The 21,312-nt window shown below is 43.6% G+C and overlaps 1 protein-coding gene across 1 annotated transcript in view; it reads left to right on the top strand.

Annotated features, from left to right (window-relative positions):
• Positions 1 to 21,312, top strand: part of wdpcp (WD repeat containing planar cell polarity effector) — an 80,809-nt gene that overhangs the window by 40,275 nt on the left and 19,222 nt on the right. The window contains exons 10-13 of the mRNA XM_080507197.1: positions 1,359 to 1,962; positions 9,649 to 9,837; positions 10,215 to 10,338; positions 12,375 to 12,438. Coding sequence (XP_080363323.1) covers positions 1,359 to 1,962; positions 9,649 to 9,837; positions 10,215 to 10,338; positions 12,375 to 12,438 — 981 coding nt within the window. The remainder of the gene's footprint in view (positions 1 to 1,358; positions 1,963 to 9,648; positions 9,838 to 10,214; positions 10,339 to 12,374; positions 12,439 to 21,312) is intronic.

Below are 21,312 nucleotides of genomic sequence, written 5' to 3'. Positions count from 1 at the left end.
TCAGAAGGACAGTCATCTGCTTCTCTCCTGCTGTAGACCATGGGCCGGCAAAAAAAAAAAGAGAGAGAGAGAGAGAGAAAGAAACGGCCTTCCTCCCTCTAAGTCCCTTTTTGGCAAAGCCTGCCAAAAAACTGGGCCGAGCAGCTTTGCAAAAGGAATGGAAGGCAGGCAAGCAGCCGATCCGTCTTTCTGTCTACACGGCGAAAAGAAATGGGCTCATTTAGCCAAAGCTGCCATGGTCAATGCGGGGCTCTGATAGAGGCTTTGGTGAGGTGAAATCCCACCTAAAAGCTCCGTTAGTGGCTGTGGACGTGTCGGGCTGCTGTTTAGCGCAGGCTGTTGTCTCCTGTCATCCACCTGCTGTTTCTGCCTCCTCGTGGGTGTTTTATCGACAGCACCACCCGTGACTCGGCCTATTTCCTTCAGCGACGACGCCTGTTTGCTTCGCGGGGCCTTTGTGCCCACTCCCACCCACTGGTTTAGGGGCCAGGAGCAAATAATCCCCCCCTGGGTTTGACCACTGGTCCAATCATTCCCAGATTTCCTCATATAAAGGTCTTGTTTCTCGTCACTGGCGACGTCTGGTGTCAGACTCCCGGCTCCTCACGCAGGTAAACAGAGGAGGCTGTTTATCGCCGGGTGCCAAGCTGTGGCATGCGCAGGGAGACGACGTCGTTGACCTTGAGTTGAAATGAAGCTCTTATCATTAGCTGTCTTGATTGACAGCTGGGTGTTTACGTGCATCGCGGACGGCTCCATTTCTGCCGTCTCCCCGGGGGGGAGCCATGGTGGAGCCATGGTGGAGCCATGGTGTGACTCACTTCTGTCTGTCTTTTTCTCACACTTGTCATCACTCGCTCTTGTTTGGTTTGATTTTTTTTTTTTTTATATTTAAAAACAGGTTAGTTCATTAACACCAGCCATCCTGGCACCCGATCCAAAGTGAGGGAACAAGTCAGAGCAGCAAAGTTAAAAGATCCATTTGTGTTGACACTCTCGACTTCCAAGTATGTCGTTATATCATATTTGCATAAATGCAATATTGGAACGTGCAAAATCATCACACAGCGTTATATAATTGTTGTCAATGGTGGAACAAATATTAGTTAAAACATGTCAGAATAACAGCAAAGTCAACAGATCAATTTGCACTGTGTCCTTCCTCTGGAGCTTGTCTACGTAACCGGTGACAATTGGGCCACAGGTTGTGCGTGACTCCCCTGCACTGGGCTGGTGAGCCCTCCTCTCACCCCAGTGGGAGAATCACCAGCCTCCTGTCGTCATAACCTGGAAAAAGTGTGTATTAGATACTGAGGGTTTGCTGATAAACTCACTGACTGACCATTCCTCTCTCTCAGGTCCACAGCTCTGTGCGGACTGAAGGAAACCCCCTGGACTGCCGCTTCAGCCTGCTCCGGCCCCACCAGGTTCACACTGTGGAGGTGCCGGCAGAACCTCCAGGATTCAGGGAGCGCCACTGGGCGGACGCCTGCGTGTACGAGTGCGCGCGGGGGCGCGTGAGCCGCCTGTCCGTTCACCGCATCCCGCTGCCGTCCCGCCCCGTCTCCTGCTCGCGTCACCCCTCGGAGACCGCTCTCCTCCTGGGCTTGAGCGACTCCTCCTTGGTCCTGTACGACCAGCGACGGGGGGCCTCTCTGCTGGCGCCCTGCCCCGTGCCGCCCGCCCTCCTCGCCTGGCACCCCGCGGGGGCTGTCGTGGTGGTGGGGGGAGGGCGGGGGGAGCTGGTGTGCTTTGATGTGGGCTTGGCGCCGGTCGGCGTGGCTCTGGTGGCAGAGGAGGTCGCTCCGGCTGCCACGCTGAGACTCACTCGGCACCTCCGCTGCTCTGCAGGCCTGAGCGGGCTGCAGTGGGGGACGGGCCTGGACGGAGGCCCGGAGGGGACAGATGTGCTGACGCTGGCCTTCCACGGAGGCCCACTCGCGGCTTTGAGATTCAGACTCGGTAGGTGGAGGAAGACCGAGAAATGCCTTCTCCAGAAACGCACGACTCATTTGTTCCTCCGTCAGTTAAAAGATGCTGCTTGAGGCCAAACCGATGGTGCAATAGTTGTGGGATCTTCACTCTGAGCGTGTGTGAAATAGATTATCTGCTAGTCATTGTTGTGCATCTGATGCTATTTATTCTTCAGTTAGTTTATGTCAATCTTCTGCTGGGTTTGAGGCCAAAACAAACGTTCCCAACTGCAGTGTTGAAGTATTGAGCCATACTGTGACTCATCGAGTAAGAACTGGAATTTTGAGTATGTATTTTAAGAACAGAAACTGTAACTTGTATAATCGTAACTTTAAAAGTTTCCAGATCCCTTTTCTTGTTTTCAAGCTCATCACAAAAAACGTTTTTTTTAATTAAATTATTATTATTTTGCAGCAGCAGGAAACAAAACACTGAAAGTCTCGTCAATGTGATAAATATGAGTCATGAACCATCAAAGACTTAAGGTTTTCAGAGGACACACTTTACTTTCAGAAAGTAGTACTTTGAAGTACTTGTGTTTAAGTGAGGACCTTTTTTCAAATATGTGATTTTACTTGATGATAATTTAAATGAATATTCAAACATTTCTTTCAGCATTACGAGGAGGTTTCAGTTTTATGTCTACATTTATAATTTAGTTTAGGGTCCATACAGAGCACCTGTCGATCGCAATTAGGTTAAGCAAGTAATAAGGTAATAACGTACGAATAATTGTAAATAGTAATGTTGTTTAGTTTGATACAATTTGTTATGATACGTTTGTGTATACCCCAAAAAAACGACATCACATTGATATAAGTAGACGTATTACCTCTTTTAAGCCCAGTCCCATTAAAGCCTCCTACAGACTGAGGTATTTCAGCAGTTGTATCGATGTATCACCTCTGCAATGTGCGACATGGATTTTTATGAAGTTGGATCCTTTTTCATCATCTACCTACACCACTAATGTCTTATGTAAATAAGTAAACAGAGCTCACAGAGACTCAAGCGTTTGTTCAATTTAGCATATTATTTACAGAGGATAAATCTCAGTATGGAAATAGAAAATGTGGAAGTGGTCCAACTTTTTATCTGCTTGTGAATCTGATGCAGCGTTGGCGTCACTTTGGTCCTCGCATCATCTTCTGAAGCATCTCGGTTGTTTATTAGCAGTTCAGCACCATGAGTAGATGAGCTCAGTCTGTCTGCAAACCCATCTCACTGTACGACACAAGATCATAGATTTCACGTCACGATGACGAATTATGATCACTGTTTTTTTTGTTTTTGTCTGCTTCGCCCCAAAATCGCTGATCATCAGCCTGAAAGGCCAATGTGAGCCTCAGCAGTTCAGTAATGGATCCATCAGGTTATCTGTGCATTTCAGATAGTGTGAAATTTGAAGTTTCGATTGAATTTAGTTTTTGCAGTGCTTTACACAGTCATCTCAAGGCACTCCCTTTATACCTGGAAGAAACCTGCAGAACCAGAATCAGGTGGTGACTTTCTGTTGTCCTGGAATGAGATTAGATGAGAGGAAGAGAAACAATAATAGAAAAGAGAACCAAGTGTTTTCACACTGGTTATGAAATTTTTTTTTTAATAAACCTGCATTGACTGTTTAAAAGCCAAAGGAACTTAATTGGGACCTTTTATTGATTGGAGGATCATCATAAGATATTAAATCTACTTGGTCTGTTTTTTTATTTTCTATTCTTTGTGTGTGTGTGTATATATATATATATATATATATATATATAATTATGCCAACACTTCACTGTGGCTATAAACGAGTCTCTAAATAAGCAGTGGCATACAGACCATGCATGTTTAAACAGTTACCTCCCCCGATGAGCGAGTCCCCCTCCTTCTGTTTTTTGGATTTGAACCCGACTGTGAGTTTGCCACCGCCGAGCAGGTCGTCCCAGCACCTCTGCTCGCGCCGAGGGAAGTTAATTTGTTGACGGGCGACGAAGGTTAGCAGGAGTCGCGCTCTCAGAGGTCATTCAATAATCGCCCCGGGGCACGGGCCCCTAAGGTGCATTCTGGGATGCATTTTTCCGATAAATCGTTTACAGTGGCTGCGCAGTCCCTCGAGGCCCCCAGATAAAGTTTGCCAATCAAGTTTATTTATTTATTTTTTCTGGAGCAGCCACCTCACCCTTGAGCACACGCGCACACACACACACACACACATACACATACATTCAACATCTTTAATTGTGAGTTTGCAAAAGAAGCTGTGACAGTGGCATGCAACTCTCTGCTGAAGTTTAGATGCAGGAGTGGAGAGAGGAAGGTAGAAGAGTGTGTGTGTGTGTGTGTGTGTGTGTGTGTGTGTGTGTGTGTGTGTGTGTGTGTGTGTGTGTGTGTGTGTGTGTGTGTGTGTGTGTGTGTGTGTGTGTGTGTGTGTGTGTGTGTGTGTGTGTGTAATCATTTGCCTGTGTGCACAGAGAAAAAGGAGGGTGTCTTCCAACAATAGCTTTCTCTCCTCTGATCGTCTGCCAAGGTTTTGATGAAGAAAGTCACTGCACGCCTTTCTCCATGATAATCCCCCCCCCACACACACACATACACATACACACATACGTGCGTATTCTTCTATTTCTGTGCTTGTGTGCACACACAGTCATACACATACGCACACACTCCAACTCGCTTATTTGTTTGCTTGCGCTCCTTCTCTGTATTGACTTGTTTCATAAGTCCCGCTACATGACAGAAGGAGTGAGTCGGGAGGCGGCGAGGAAGAAAGGCTTGGCCAGGCTCCAACCTCTCTTTTTTTTTCCATAGGAGGCAGCCCTCCCTGGTGCCCCCCTACACCCACCCCCCCCTGCTTGCACCGAGTTATCTCATCTGGGCACACGTTGGCCACGGCTGGGCCTGCACCGGTACAGGCTGTGGAGGGGGCAGACCGGGGAATGTGCTGCTGACGAGAAAAAAAATATTCTCCTTTTTATTCCTAATATTCTGCAGCTATGGAATTGCATTGAAATATTACAGAAGTTTGGACCCAGTAGAACCTCAGACATATTTACTTGTGTGTCTCTGATTGTTTGCAGTATTTTGCACGCAGCCCATTAATGCTGCACCCATGTTTTTACTTACTCCAGTGTGTGTGTGTGTGTGCGTGAGTGTGCGTGTGCGTGTGCGTGTGTGTGTCACACAATGCAACCCATTTGTAATGTATCATTTAAAGGTAGGAATGTAATTATAGGATTTCACGTGTAAGTATGTACAGAAGTGTTTTACTGGGAGTTGTCCAACATCACCTTCATATAAATGTCAGTCAGTGATGAATTTACCCAGCAATTAGAGTGGTGTCGTCTATAAAAGCAGCTGTGGCAGAGCTGGGTCGTCCATCCGGCTTGCGATCGGCAGTTTAATCCTGGGCTGTTCTCTGACCCCAAAATAGGATGCTGGTGTTTGAATGGATTAATGTTACTGTACACAAAAGCAATTTAAGAGCTTTGAATGTGGTAAAACTGTGCATACCGCTCAGTGACCATCAAAAGGTGGACCTGGTTTATAAAGTGAGGCAGAGATATTCAGTCTGGTGTGCCAGATTTTAACCCCATAGGTTTTGGCCTCACCCGGCTTTGCTTTTGAACTCAAATACCATCTTGAAAATCATTTTCAACGTACCACAATTGATTATCCTCTTTGAAAGTAAGCAACATCTAAGGTAATTGTTGCTGAATGACTACCAGCAGTAGAAGAAAATGAAAGTTTAGATGGTGGCTGAGATCTAGATTGACTCATTTCTTGACATTAGTGATAGTTATCCTACGTGTTGAGCTGTTTCCAGTAGTTTTCTTGCTCCTAAGCAGGGTTGATGGTTCACAATGGGACTGTTCTTTAACCAATGGTGTTTGTTCATGTTGATGATCTTATCCTGCTCAGTGTCCTTTAGTGTCTCACACAAATACTTTTAGCGGGCTTGTCAAATAAGTCAGTGTATACAGGTGTTGGAGGGGAACCGGATCTTCCGAGCCCACCACAATGATCCATTGTCCCTGTGCCGAGTGGGTTTTTTTAGTCGACGCCCAAGACGAGAGCCCCGACACACAGCTACGCTAAAAAGTACAAGCCAGTCAGCTGGTGTATTAGCCACATGAGCCCACTCTTCTGGGGATTTGGGGGTTTGCTAATTGCTGGCTTGTATTTTTAATTGCCTGTACCATTGCCACACACACACACACACACACACACACACACACACACACACACACACACACACACACACACACACACACACACACACACACACACACACACACACACACACACACACACACACCTCCAATTAATTAAACAGGAGTGAGTGGTGATTTTGTGTGCCTGCTGCTTGGTTCAGTTGCAGTGCTGCAGTCATGGAGAAACGGAGCACCTGACATGTTGCAGGTGTGAGCCATCGGTAGGACCCCTTACCTTCTGAACAGCTTTAAATTCTCCATAGCAGATATGCAGTATGATGCTGGATGCTTTCGTGAGAGAATTAGCTCCACATGGACACGATGGCATCATGCACTAGCTGCAGATTTGTCAGCGGCACGGTCGTAACGTGAATCTCGTGAATAACGTGGATCCGGAGTCTGCAAAGGTCATGAGCCCACTGGCCTCATCAGGTTAAAGCAACCAGTGCAGGACTATTGGAGGTTTGTGACATTGCCATCATCTTGAACAAAGTACTGTTTGAAGATGGCACCTGGTGATCAAATAACACTCAACTGGTACGAAGTGGGGCAGCAATCTCTCCCACTGGTCACACCACCACCACCAACCTGAACCATTGGTACAAGATTATGATTCTGTCATTCACCAAAAAAACAGACCAAACTGTTTTCTTCTCGTCATCTATTGTCAAGTTTTAGTGAGTCTGTGTAATTTATAGCCTCTGTTTCCAGCTGCAATGAGATCAATCATTGATAAATCATTGCCTTTCTATGGTTATGGCAGTGGCTGTTGCTTTCCAATCCCAAAGTTGGCAGTTGAAACCTATATCTTGTATTACAGACCGTTCAAGTCCTACAAGATTGTTACCTGCTACATCGTGTGCTTGGCTTTGACAGTGACTGCACGATGTCTCTCCACTAAAGTTGAGTCAGTAAGCTACACAAAGAAAACAACCCGTACCTGTCGTCTGTGCGCTACCGGCTCCTTCACGAAACAAATCGTCTGACCAAGATTTGCTCCAGACGTTGTCGATGCACTTCGCATGGCAGTAATGCATTCAGTGTGAGTTTGTGAGCAACTCGTGGAAAGTGTGTTGAGAAAAATGCACATTATAAATAAATGTCACCGTCTCCAATCAGTCAGACAATCCTCCTGTGCCCTTTTGTATTAACAAAACATTTTCATGTTTTCTCCCCGAGTGTCCTCTTTAGATCTGACTTGGAGCTAGAAATCCCACTGGAGCAGTTTATGCAATACTTGGACTAATAATCATTCAACATTCAGTCTACGATCGTCTCACTTCCTCATTCTCATTCAGTTTGAACTTTGGCAGGTCGCGTGCACTTATCGTCATACGAGCTTTGTGTTACATCAGTTAAAGCAGATGATGTGTCTGTTGAGTGTGCGGGTGCAGGGTGGTAGATTTAAAGTCCTTTGTGAGAATGAAGGCTGTTGTGAATGCACTTTAACAGAATTGAGACTGAAAGCCAAGTGGAGTAGCTCTGACACCAGTTCATGGAGTGAACACGTGTCAAGGAATTTGACAGCGAGCATTTGCATATGATCGTTTGGCTCGCTATGTGACAGATCCATCAGCCCATCCCAAAACAAGTTGGCCACTGCTTCGTCTGCTGTTCACAGAACCATGATTAAGTGACAATGGGTCATAATTACCCCTGGCACCTCACACCTCCTCTCCCTCTGTGTGTGTTTGTTTGTGTGTGTGTGTGTGTACAACTGTGCTGTTATATTACAAAACACGCATGCACATACTGTACCTCCGCTGCCGGGAAGGTTACAAAACTCTCCATTATTCAGGAGAGTCCTAATCTGCTAACATCAAATACAACAGCATAATCAGCCACCTCCGGTCAAAAGGCATAATGAGTAAACATCACGGAACAGAGTTCAGGTCCACTGCAGTGACCACAGCATTTACAGTGAGGAGGGAGTTGTGTAAATCATTAGCAAGGCAGCTCTTGTTCACCGTCACGCACACATGAATACGTGAATAATGATCAATTTGACCTTATAAAGGGATGATTCAGAGACGAACCTTCATTTGTGAAGTCAGATGTGGAGGGCGTGCGGTGGTGTAGTGGTAAGCATCCTCGCATTTTAGAAAATGGATAACGACACACGCAGAGTGAGGATTGAACAGACTGCCTTGCTTATACGTCACATTCTTGTTTGCTGTCAAAAACCATTTGTATTATTTCCAATTTTCCTTACTGTTTTTTGCTGTCAGTTGGTGTGCTGCTCTTTTTTGTGTAGTTTTATGGCTTTTTCAACTCTCTTCTCTCAAAAATAATTAAAGTGGTGACACCTCATGGCACAAAGATCCTTTCTCTATGTGGGCAAATGCAACTGAGGCTCTTGTCGTGGCTTTTCTGTATCGGTACTCCTTTGGAGTAAAGTTTGTTGAACAGAGTTTTTCGGTCAGGAGTATATATATTGAAGCTTTAAAAGACACACTGTCTCAGCTTTTCAGGACACAGAAGGGAGGGGTGAGGAAAAGTGAGGTCATGGAGTTTTACTGGAGATTCTCATCAGTCTGGAGAAGGGATATGATCATTTTCCATAACACTGTATTGACAGAGACAAGTTTTTCCTATGGACTGATTCAGTGAGAATATTAGACGTATCTTACAGTTAGCATAGAGCAGAGTGCTATTTTGTAGTACTCTGGCTGACTCTGCCCTCTAACATGACCAAATGTGAAATATTTTGATCGTTCAACTGCTGGAAGATTATTAGTTTAAGGTTTCATCAATCCATCTTGATGATGACTTGATAATGTTGTAAAATTTGCTGTAAAATGGCCACCATTGTTTAACCCCCAGGCCATGTTGGACTCGTGGTTTTGGTCTGCGGGCCACAAATATTATTTATATTTCAGAATAAAATGAACATTGCAATGGCAAATATCATCCGAGATACTCATTAGTATAAAAATGAGGTTAATAAAGATTAGCAGAGATAGAGATTAGTCATAGAAATCACTTAAGAAGGGCTATGTGATCTGCATTTCTAAGTTTACGTGAAAGATATTCTCAAATTTTTTTTAATTCTAGGGTCTCATCATCTTTTCCAAATTTCTTCCCCAATATTGTGTGTGTGTGTGTGTTTTTTTTCTTTTTTAGCTAAATTCATATTTTTTTCCTGAAACTCTTCAATATGTCTTAACTTCCTCCACCAAGCCCGTGTCATCAAACTTTGCTTTGAGCCTTCAAAGTACTCGGCTCTCCACACAACACAGCAAACAGTCCCATATGGAAAATACTCATGCACATACTTTCTGTCAATTATGCTGTTGTGATCACGCAATAAACATATAAGACAAACAGCACATTCTGTTTGTGTGAGCATGCAGTGTAGGGCTCCTTGCTTCAGGTCTGGCATGACGCCCATACTGTACATCAGTGCTCAAAACTTGTGCCTTAAAAAAAAAACAACAATCTTACAATTGGTTGTTTGTTTTTGTTTGTTCTGCAGGAGCTCTAACGGGGGGGCAGATGGGGCCGGAAGAGCTGCTGCAGCAAAGGCTGCGCTGTGGCCAGGTCCGAGAAGCTCTGGGTATCCTGGAGGCCCTGGACTGGAGCACCATGGGAGACGAGTGCTTCAGAGGCCTGACCTCCATCACCAACCACCTGCTGAGGCTGGAGCTGAGCGCAGAGCGAGAGGGTGGGTCTCCGTCTCTCTGTGCCGGCCAATTCAGGTCACATAGAGCGTCTCAGTATTTTAGTTAATTGGAATAAGCGCCCTTCATAGTTGTGAGTCATAACAACCCGAAGGTTTTGTAGTTTTGTAACCGAACTTGTTGGCCTTCATTGCATTTACATTTTAATTTACCTTTCATCCTTGCTTCTGAATCAGACTTTGGTTTCGGGGCTGATTCTGACTCTGAGATGTGATTGAAAAGTTAATACATCACATAAATATGCAAAGAAAACGCATATTAAACTCCATTGTCTACTCGCATGCACTCTCTGAACGCCATTAATAATTTTCAAGCATATTCCTAGTTTCATGTATACAGGTGTTTCTTTTTCTGTCTCTAGCTCAGCTCGAAGCAGCTCTGGGTGTGTTTTTGGCCCCGACTGCCCCTCTCTCAGATTCAGTGATGCGGGAGTACGGAGAGCCAATCAGCAAGTACGCCCGCCGCTTTTTTCACCACCTCCTCAGGTAACGGCACCCACTCTGTTCTGATGCTGTGGTCTTAATTTGATGCACCGATGAAGAAAATCATTGAGTGTAGCTCAAAGGGGTCATTGTGAAGCTCAGTAATTAAAAACAATGTAATATAAATGCTGAATCCCGCATAAGAATATCGAGGACAAGTGGTGAGAAATCTGCTCTTAACTATGGTGTGATTAACTGAAACACACAACATAACCCATCGTCTCAAATTGAGTAAAGTCTGGCATTACCTTTTTGGGCATTAAATAATGCATTTTGAAATAACTTTGACATCTACGTGGTGTGAGACACCCAGAGCTCTCCGATCAAGAGCAAAAGGTTTATTCATTGTTCCCGGGAGCAAAACCTCTCGCGCTGAAACGGCATTTAGTTTCTCTGCTGTCGAACAAACTTACCTGAGGTCATCCGCAAGGTTCAGTTAGGGTCAAGTCTGTTTATTGCCGTTAGTGGCAGCTACGACTGAATAAACTCTGTGGTTGCGCTCGTATTGTCCCTCCTTTCTCCTTCTCTATGGACTTTACCTTAACCGCCTGGATGACGTCATGGGGTTAGTGAGAGGAGTTAGGAGCAATGAGCCTCCTTACCTTCGATGATTGATTATTATTATTAACAGTTCCGGGGTTCAGGAGAAGTGGATAGATAAGGAGATAGGAGGGACGATTCAGGATTTTGATTGGCTATTATGGCTTCATGCTTCTTGTTACACTGCCCCCTACAGGTTTGGTATGCTCATAGGAGCTCTGAACCAGGTGTGGGTCCATGTCAATCAAGATTTTTTTTGTAAATGTAGAGGGGGAAATATCCATTTTCATAAAAACCTAGGTACGTTTAAATGTGGCCTCAGTCACTTTGTGCACCATACAGTCATCACACTCTCGAGAGCGCTATTATTGCTATTGTCCAAGTCCCGCATGTGCAGAAGAACTATTTACTACGGCCGTCGCGTGCATGTGCAGAAGCAGTATATTGGAAAAGTTGTGTTTTCTTCCGTTTCCACAGACAGTGTGGGTAAACAAACCACAAAATGCAACAAATGTTTGGTGTTTGTCACTTGAAAACATTGTCAGGTAAATAGGCCGTTTGTGAAATTGGTCTTTAGAACGAAATTCTTTGCCTCATTTTAAAGGCCCAAATTGCTTTGGCAACTGTAAAACGGGCATCAAAATGTCAAAAACAATATGATTTTTGAAAGGAATTAAATTAAAAATCCAAGAAGTAAATAAAAGCTGCTGTTGCGTTGTTCTTGGGAGTATTTTTAACGCGTCACCGGAACATTCTGTTGGTTTTGATCAGCGTAGGGTGGATAATCAGAATGAGATGAACTGTCCAAGAAAACGTCTCCCAGAAAACGGCATCCATTGAGGAAACAATTTAACACTGCTTATTTTCTGCTCACTATGGCTATTTTAAAGAAGTCTAAAAGGGAAATAGCTTTTGAATTTCACCACCAGACACAGTGATGCAGCTTTGAGTCATTCATAAGGCGCAGCACCACACATGCACCTGTTTAGACTGTTGTTTCATTCTCCCTTCTGCCATGAGAGCCTTTTGAAACGCCTGTTTGACTGAAATAGACCCCGTTGTTCCCACACACTGCCGCTCCGCATCTCCTCTCTCCCTCGCTTTCTTTTTCCTCCTCTGTAGCGTTGTTTGGCATCCCTCTTCCTCTCCTCTCTTATCACCTACCTGCATTCTTTTCTCTCCTTCCACATCAAATGAACGGAGCACCCCCCCCTGCACCCCCTCCCTCTCTGCTCGTGTTTATTTGTTTCATGTTGGCTGCAGATGGAGAAAGTTGAGGTGTTTAATATCTTTCTCTCTCTCTCTCTTTCTCTCGCTCTATATTCATTATAATTCTTCCTAATAGGGAAACAGCTCACTCTTCTCAGTTCAGGATTGACAGTGTTGTGTGCTGAGGTGTCTGCGTCTGCGGCCTGAGCTCCGTCTGTGTGCACATCAAAGCTCAGATGATTCTTCTGTTCGGTTTCATCTCAAACTTACCGATGGTCTTTTCTCTGCAGGCACCAGCGCTTTGAGAAGGCCTTCCTCCTCGCTGTAGATTTAGAGGCCAGAGATTTATTCATGGTAAGTGAAAAGAAGGTTGATATAAAATAAATAGAAATTCACATTTGCTCTTTTAAGTCATTGGAGACATTTATGATGTTATAGATAGAATTGTCTTAGTATAAGATGCCAGAAAACATTTGCAAATTAGCCCTGCACATGTGATAATAGGGAGTATTGCTTTTTTTTATTTTACTTTCAAATAACAGTGCTCTTCCTCTTGTGGCTAATCCATTATGTCTCTGTAGAGCTTGACAAAATAGTTCTTGGTATTTTGTTCTTGGTATATTGTGAATGCACAGTGCACTATTATTAATACATTATCAACATTCAGTCAGTCTATTTTCTTATATTTTGCAATTCTTTATGCAGCCCACATTATAGTGCACATTATTCTCACTCAGCTGTGTTTAAGTTTTATGAGTAAAGTCACACAAAATGAGATCTTTTTGTCTTAAATTGTTTGCAAAAATGATTACAGTTGTAATTTGGGGGTGTTCCACTTAGTTAGATAAAGAAAAAGTGTCATTTTACACCCCTATGAAAAAGAATCTTCCCATATTCTTTATGGATGTGCTTCATGTTGATGTTGTGCTTCATTCTCTCACCTCATGGTGGGGATGGATGGATGGATGGATGGATGGATGGATGGATGGATGGATGGATGGATGCATGGATGGATGGATATGTAACAAGTTGAGCGGTCTGTACTGGACAGTGTCTTATTTCGTCTTCAAATTAACTTGTAAGCATCCGGCACCAGTTCGCCAAGCAGAGTCTGGTTAGTGAATATTGTGTTCTACAAGTTCATGTCTCTGTTTTATGTTGTGCAATGTTACTTTTAATTTATTTTGCAATTTTGGAACATTTTGATGCAAATTGATGATCCATTTTTTGCCATTTAAATGGCTCTTTTGCACAATAATTTCACTGCTCTTCTAGCTATTTATTTTTATTAGCGCCACTTTTTTTTCCTAGAATCTGTGTTGTTCTCATCAAATTGAAAAAGAGCAATTATTTTCCAATTTTCTATTTGTAAAGTGTCTGAGTTTCACCCATTGATGGGGAACATGAGCTGGGATTAGACCGTCGTGATACAGGTTAGTTTGACCCTCCTGATGATGTGCTGCTGCAATAGTAATCTATATATTAGTAATAGTAATATGTCGTCTACATTATACTGTGAGTCTTATCAGTTTATGAGAATGGCATATCATTGCATTCTGTCACTCATTTTTTACACATCTTAGTCTTTTTGGAAATCTATGCTAAAAAAAACAAAAAAAAAAAATCAGGCAGTGGGTCAAAGACATACATGTTTTTCTTCACGCTACGTTGTATAGTGAAAATGTAGATGACTGCACAAACCTGCATGTAGTTCGTAGCATCTCATCAAAGCTCCAGTTGTTTATTCGCAGTTGTTTCCTCGTTACTTCCACGTGCACATGACTTGTGACCCGTACGGGTTTGCTGCGAGTCAGAGAGCAGGTGTGATCTCGGTATGGGCCCCCGTATCTTTTCACAACCTCCAGGGCCTCAGCCCGGCCTGCTCTCCCCTCCAACTCGCCCTTTTTCTTCCACTCTACGCTGAAATGCACCTCTATGTGTTTGACCCCCTTTTTCATGAGGCCCCCTTTGCTCCATGCTTCACCAACACCGCGGCACATTGATGCACACACACACACACACACACACACACACACACACACACACACACACACACACACACACACACACACACACACACACACACACACACACACACGCACACACACACACTCACACTCCTCTTGGTCCTTCAATCACACTGATAGCACTGGTTCCAATTCCCTCCCCACTAAGTAGTGCTGCTGGGAATCCGAATTGAAAAGGTGGAGTCGAGCCTGTGAACCTTGAAAGAGTGCAAGCGAAAGAGGGGATGAGGAGGAGGAGGAGGGGTTAGGGTGTAAATGGAAAGCTATCTGACAAACACACACACACACACACACACATGCACAAAAAGCAAAAACAAAAAAGAGGGCGAGGAAGGAAACATGGAAGAGCACGGTGGTTGTTTTTACAGCCGGGAATAAGGACTCAGGGAAAGGTAGCAGCTTTGATCCGTGAATGGACTCCTTCTTGTTCACAATGGTGCCGGCTGCCATGCAAAGCCCCCCACACACACCAGTGGAGGAACTTAGAGCTGAATGTGTTCCTGAGGAACGTTTCAGTGTTCAGAAGGGGGTTTGACCCACCAACCCGATTGAAAGACCATCTACTGACTGAATCACAAGCTATTGAGCAGCTTCTTCCACAAGCCTGGACTGGAACAACAGAGCTGCTTGTAAAACCTATTGTTTACTACAAATACTGGACTTTTGCAATTGGCCACCCCAAGGTCCAAATCTTTGTCAAAAATAGGATTTGTATGATAAATATTAACTCAGAAAAACTCACTTTTAATTTCTTCGGCTGGAGGCTGTATACTAATGCATTGTAACTCAAATGCTCCTGGTTCAAATCCTCTATGTGATGATTGTCTCCTCTCCATGTGGATGTTAGTTTACATTAATTGGCCACATGGAACGTTTGTGATTTTCTGTTGCTTTTGCACTCTGCTGAACACAGTGGACAATTATGGCAAACACGCAGCGGGTGTTCCGGTGTTTCCTCTGGTGTTCCTAAACACCACAGTGTTAGGACAACTTGTTGTTTTAATAGAATAGAATAGAAGTACTTTATAATCGCAGAGGGTAATTCTGATGAGGGATGAACTGGTAATGTTAGACATGTGTGGTTCAAACTTCACATCCCATGAACCCCAATTAGCAAAGAAATAAGTTCTGATTCTTAAAGGTGGCAGCAGGAAGAAGGTCCGTTTAATGTTTGAGTCGGGCATCAATTGCAGTTGACATGAAAAAGACTGAAGGCATGCATGTCTGGTCAGTTGAACGGGTCAATTATTCCTTGCAGTGGTGACAAGATGGGTAGAAAGAAGTTCATTTATCATCAGTAGAATCAGGTTTAACACACTTTTAATACCGGGCCTAGTTTTAGGAGACAACAATCTACGTGTTTCACGTTCAGATGGAAATGAACGTCATTGCTGCACATATGAGACGCAATACATGTAATTCAATGTTGTGATCAAACTCCTTTAAACTGTCTTTCTTCATGGTGTTGGCCCTCTCAGGTCCACTTTGTTGAGGAAACACTGTTAGATTCAAATGAGCGAGCAGTACGAGTTCTCTGAATCCATTATTGCGTTTATGTCTTCAATGTTTACACAGAGAAAGCATTTCTAGACCATTGCCAGGTGTATTCTGAGACTCCGAACGCCATTACAATGGTTTTCACTTGAGACATTTTTTTTTAAAACACAACCTTTTTTTTTCATAATCTCTTGTCAAAAAGTCACAATTATACAGGCATTCTGTGAATAAAAACAGCAACTCCATTCTAGGGTTTCTTGACAAATCACACTCTGGGAACTTCTTTATCAGCCCATATCAAGACAACTAAAAAGAAGAGTGGCTTATTTAATAGAACTAATTAAAAGTGGCACAAGAGTACCTCGTAGCGCTCCTGAAGCTTTCAGTGACCTGCACAACACTGACGTTCTCACATATGCCAACACATAAACTGCAAATCCCTTTCGTTGTTCGATCTGTAACTAAGTTAATGCTCAGTCTCAACGAGCTTTTTCAAGCACCTCTTTTCGCCTCAGCGACCAAGAGAGCAGCAGCTCGTCGTCTGAAAAGGGCCAAAGAGAGAGAGGAGGAAGAAAGAGAGGACGTTGACATTTCACCCTTCGCTCTGTCCGCGGCTCTAATTAGGTTGTGTTGTTGCTTTAACCCGCTGGTCGGCTGATTGAGTCGAGGTAGAGGGGGTTAATGAGGGCAACCCCCACCTTTCGCCTCCACTCCTTTTTTCTTTTTTTTGTTTCATTTTTTTTTTTAACTCCAAACTTGCCCACAGAACTCAATAACGCACCGTTGACTTGATAAAATGTACACACACTCACACACACACACACACACACACAAACACACACACACACACACACACGCACCAATAGATAACACGCACACCCTCACCTCCTCCAGAAATGCTCAGCATGATACCCCCACCCCACCTCCCCGGGCCCCATTGTTTCCCCGCTAACAATGGTGGCCCTCCAAGCCTTTTCTCCTCCACAAAAAGAAACCTTTTGTTGAAATGAAACACTTTAGTGTCGGGCTAAATTGAGGGGGAGGAGGACCGGGTGGCGCGGAGGGGGGTGTGTTTGGCGGAGGTGGAGGTTGAAGCGGTGTATTAGGAGGTGGTGGTAGGGGGTTACTCACTCGTTTGCATCTCTCTCTTTTTTTTTTTTCTTCATAATTGGCACTGTTCTGTAGCTCCCTAATTAGTGTTTGATAATGAGTTGATAATGTAGCCAATTAGGTCATCCGTCAGCCAAGCCAAGCCCATGACAAGTTGTTCTTTCCTCCCGACTCCTCCCTTTTCTTACTCCTCTTCTTCTTCTTCTTCTTCCCCCCCACTGGTTCTTGATGTGGCTTTGTTAATTAAATCAAATTGTGTGATTGTCGAATCTTATCCCGGTTCTTTTGTGCACCCGACGAGGGTCTTGTACTGTTTTCTTGTTGGATACGCCAACAGTGAGGCAGGCCGCGTCTGGTGGGTTCACCACCTATCTTCCTCCTCTATCTGACGCCAGCCTGGGTGATGCTGGAGGAGGAGGAGGAGGAGGAGGAGGAGGAATTGCTCTTTGGCAGTAAGCTCACTGTTGTTGCTCAGATGAGTAATTAGCGCTAAGTCCTTAACACCTATCTGATAGAAGTCAAACACGAGGTTCCGAGATAACAGAACAGGTGTGTCTGAAAACAAGTGTGAAACAAACGAGCTCGTATCCGGGGAATTTTCCCCGCACTTATTTCCATTTGCTCTCCTTTAGGCACCTGTTGAAGTCGAAGTTCAGTGTCCAGTTTCCATCCATCATCCATCTTCTCCACAAGGGATGACGTCAGAATACATATAAAAATATCTATTTATATAACAACACCAGCTAGCTTTCATTGCAGCATCACCAATGTCTCAGCTGGGGTCTCAGTATTGTATTGTGTCTGCTTCTCTCAAGAAATTTGTTTAAAAAAAATCTATGTTTTCTTATGGTGGTTTGGCAGGTCAGATCGGAGCCTCTTGGTTTTGGCCTGCATGGTTTTTTATGACACCCCTGGTTTAATGAAATGAATGTACTTTATAAAAACAACCAAACAAATGAATTAACATCAGAGGAAAACATTAATTCATCAATTTCTTGAAATTTACTTGAAATTAGCCCTTTACATGACGCAAAACACCAGTAAACATCACCTGAAATGTGCAAAAAGCACTTGTGAAAAGACTACTCTCTAATCTTCGATGTCCATAATGCACGTCTGAATGGTACATTTTGCATATCTTGGTTTCTTAAGCCTTTACTGTAAATTGAGTTGGTCAGTGGTATAAATTCCCCATCCATCATCCTCATCCCTCGTTAGTTTGACTATAAATCTGGTGGCAAACATTAAAGCGAAATCGCCAGTATTTGTATCTGAGTTTCTGTGACTGTTCATTATTAGTGTTTTTTCCTCATTGTGCAAATAATGTGTGAACACACTGGAGTCTCTTTCAGTGGCGGCTTCAAAAGAAATCATCAGGATTTTATGCCAGTCCCTCAAAATCAAAGAGCAAAGGCTTTACCCCTACTCCACTCACTCACTAATCCCTGCTTAGCAAGATTTCAGATACTTATGGAGAAATTGACCTTTAAAACTACAATATTAACAAATGGATAACACTGGCAAAGGCAGGCTTTTGTGTGTGTGTGTGTGTGTGTGTGTGTGTGTGTGCACGTCGCTTCATGAGAAAAATGTAAAAAAAAAAAAAATCATTGACACACAAAATACACAGACGATTGAGAAATCTTAAATACTTTAGCGATGTTGCAAGATACATCAAATCTGGATACGGTTATAAATGATTGTTTTTAAGGAGAATATGAAACAAGAGAGGAAGTTTAGAGAAGTTCTCAGCTCATCAGAAAGAAATGTGGCGAAACCGCCTGCAAATGTCTCAAGTCGAACTATCGGACTGTAAGTTTACGTTTCTAGTGGCGAGGGGCTGAGCGCTGTGAAGGTCTTCAGACGGGTTGATCAAGAATCACTCGCTTAATTGAGTCAAAAGGGAATGAAACATCACGGGAGCTGAAATGTTCACGTTTCTGAAATTATACTTGTACCTCCCCATCACTCACCGTATTTAATTCTTCTTCTACGTTCACAATGTGAAGTTCTTTAAGAGGACTGTGTTGGATTTGATTTGGAGGGGTCAGACCCTTCACATGAGAATAGAACTCCCTTTATTCTGTAAAAATAATCACATTATTTAAAACTGATTTTATTAGTGTGTCATTTTCAACAATGCTTTCTGAGGCAAATATTTGTCAAATATTTATTATAATTCTCCAAAAAAACCAACCCTTTTGTTGTGACTTTAGTTTAGATTGTGTCTTGGATTGGCTGTAAAAACCACTGACGGACCTGAAATCCTGCTGGGTGTTTCTGTTCACGTTACTTGTTTAGCAGGGTTTCTTCACTAAGAAGTGTGATAAACAATGGATGAACTATTAAAATGTCCTGTGAAAATGTAATCCATGATTTCTTTCTAAGTTTAGATCTTGGAAGTTCATCTATTACTGGAGTTTTGGTTTGTACACCCTGTAATGTGACATTGTAATAATAGATTATCATAATTTTTGAGGATGAATTTGGCTTTGAGATTAATTAAGTTCTACTTCTGTGGAATTGTAGTACTTCATTAGTAATTTTTTGTAAGTATGTAAGATTATTCCCCAAACTACAACCTAAATATACTGCTTAAAAAAATAATAAGTCACTATAACTATGCCCACAATTTGAATGATCATTCACACTGTGTTATTAATAGCACATAGGTCTGGTGCAGGGCTCTGCAACCTGTATCTTTGGAGACACATAAAGCTGTTTAGCATCTCGTCCTAAAACAAACCAACAAAACTAGTAAAATAGCTAAAAACAAGACTTGAAATGGTAAAACTGCTAATAAGGCTCAAATTGCTCAAATGGCTATAATTTCTCAAATCAGAATAGCTTCAATTATGAGAAATAGTTAGGAAAGATAAGAAAAAATGCTTTAAAAAAAACTGCAGCTAAAACTACTGAAATAGGTAAAATAACTGCTAAAATGGGCAAAACTGTTCACATTAGGAGAAATAAAAAATTCAAAAAGCTACAAAAAACTACAAACGCAACAACAGTTACGTAAGTTTTCATAAAATATTCTAAATTGTCATTGTGAAATTGTCATAATTGCAATCTAAGATCCAGTTTTAATATAAACCAAGAGCCTGCTAGAAATAATGTCAGTTTATTGGAGTTGAACACTTGAAAAGTTTAAAACAAAGGTGCTTTTACTTGCTTACGCTTGAAAAGTGTCCGCGCTCCTCCCATGCAATAAGCTCCCCGCAGGTGATCCACAGCCAATAATGAACTTTTACTTACTTACAATAATGAACTCGTACCTTTCTATAATTATGTCAATGCTATACGTCCTGACTGACGCCGATAAAAGACAAGTCCTCGGCCTGGGTTGAAGCTTCCCACCGGTCCTGTTTGTCAGGAATCCACAGCCGGCACGTCACAGCGCAAACACACAGACACCAGCCCATCTGCTAACGTGACGCAAGAGCTGCTTTGTGCCAGTTAACCTAATCCCTCGTTTATTTGGAGGTAGCCCAAATATCAGTCAATATCGGGCTCTTAGCGTCCACCGTCGGCCTCCTCCCGCCCCTCTGCTCCCCGAAAACGACCCACTAAAACGCCCCTCTTTATCAGCGCGGTGAGCTGGCTCGCCGCAACCCCTAAAGCTCTTATATAAATAAGATTAGTGTCGCGTTTGAGCGTCGGGGAATAAGAGGTGTAATATCTGATGGTTTTATATGCAGTATTATTGTTATCCCTTCTTAGTCGAGCTGATACTCCTCTCTCTCTCTCTCTCTCTCTCTCTCTCTCTCTCTCTCTCTCTCGCTCTCTCTCATTCCACATTTGTTCAATCGTATATTCTTTCCCTGGGTTTCGTTCTCCAGATTCAGACAGTATTACGAGCAGCTAAGCTGGAATAAAGCGCCCCAGCATCAAATGTTCATATTGTTCTCTTCTGTCTGTCACACAATCCCCCCCCCCCCCCCCCCCCCTCCTCCTCCCTTGTTGTGAATTTTGCCTTGCGCTCGTCTTTTAATGTCTTCCTCTCTTCATCGTACTTTTCCTTCCTTGGCTGTGCCGCCTCCTCTCTCCTCTCTCCGGTTTGATCTTCTGCCTCTCTGGTTGTTATCAATTAAGAACCCTCTCTCATGTCTAATTGAGGGGCCGCGTCCCGAATCAGCCGGCTCCCGTCCCAGGAGCCGATTTAGATTCTTTTGAGGCCATTTTGTTGTCGGCCATTTTCACATTTCACCCCGGCTCCTCGCCACAGAGGGCAGGCGCCACACTATAATTACCCAATCTGTTCCCATTCAGACTCCTCAATTTCAGCACCTCTCTCTCACACGCTCTCCTTTGCTCTGCCCCAATCCCTCTCCTCTTTCCCACCTCTTTTAGAAAGCAGCACCCCCACCCCCCCAACCCCCCCACCCCACCCCTCCGGGGGTACAAAAGCAGGGTTACAATATGGGGGTATTAGGGCCGGGTGCAGGCTCAGCTGGGGACTGGCTTTAGCCAGCTGAGGGTTATCCGTGGTGAGCCCCGAGTCACGGCACTGATGTCCTGTGATGTCGCTGAGGCGGAAGACTTTCCTTAACACGCTGTACCCTTTGATGGGCCCTCAGGCCCCGCGCTCAGC

Source organism: Blennius ocellaris (genome assembly GCF_963422515.1).
Source record: "Blennius ocellaris genome assembly, chromosome: 13".
In the NCBI taxonomy this organism is placed as follows: Eukaryota; Metazoa; Chordata; class Actinopteri; order Blenniiformes; family Blenniidae; genus Blennius; species Blennius ocellaris.
The sequence above is the reverse complement of the archived record's forward strand: the minus strand, read 5'-3'. Positions and strand labels throughout refer to the sequence as shown.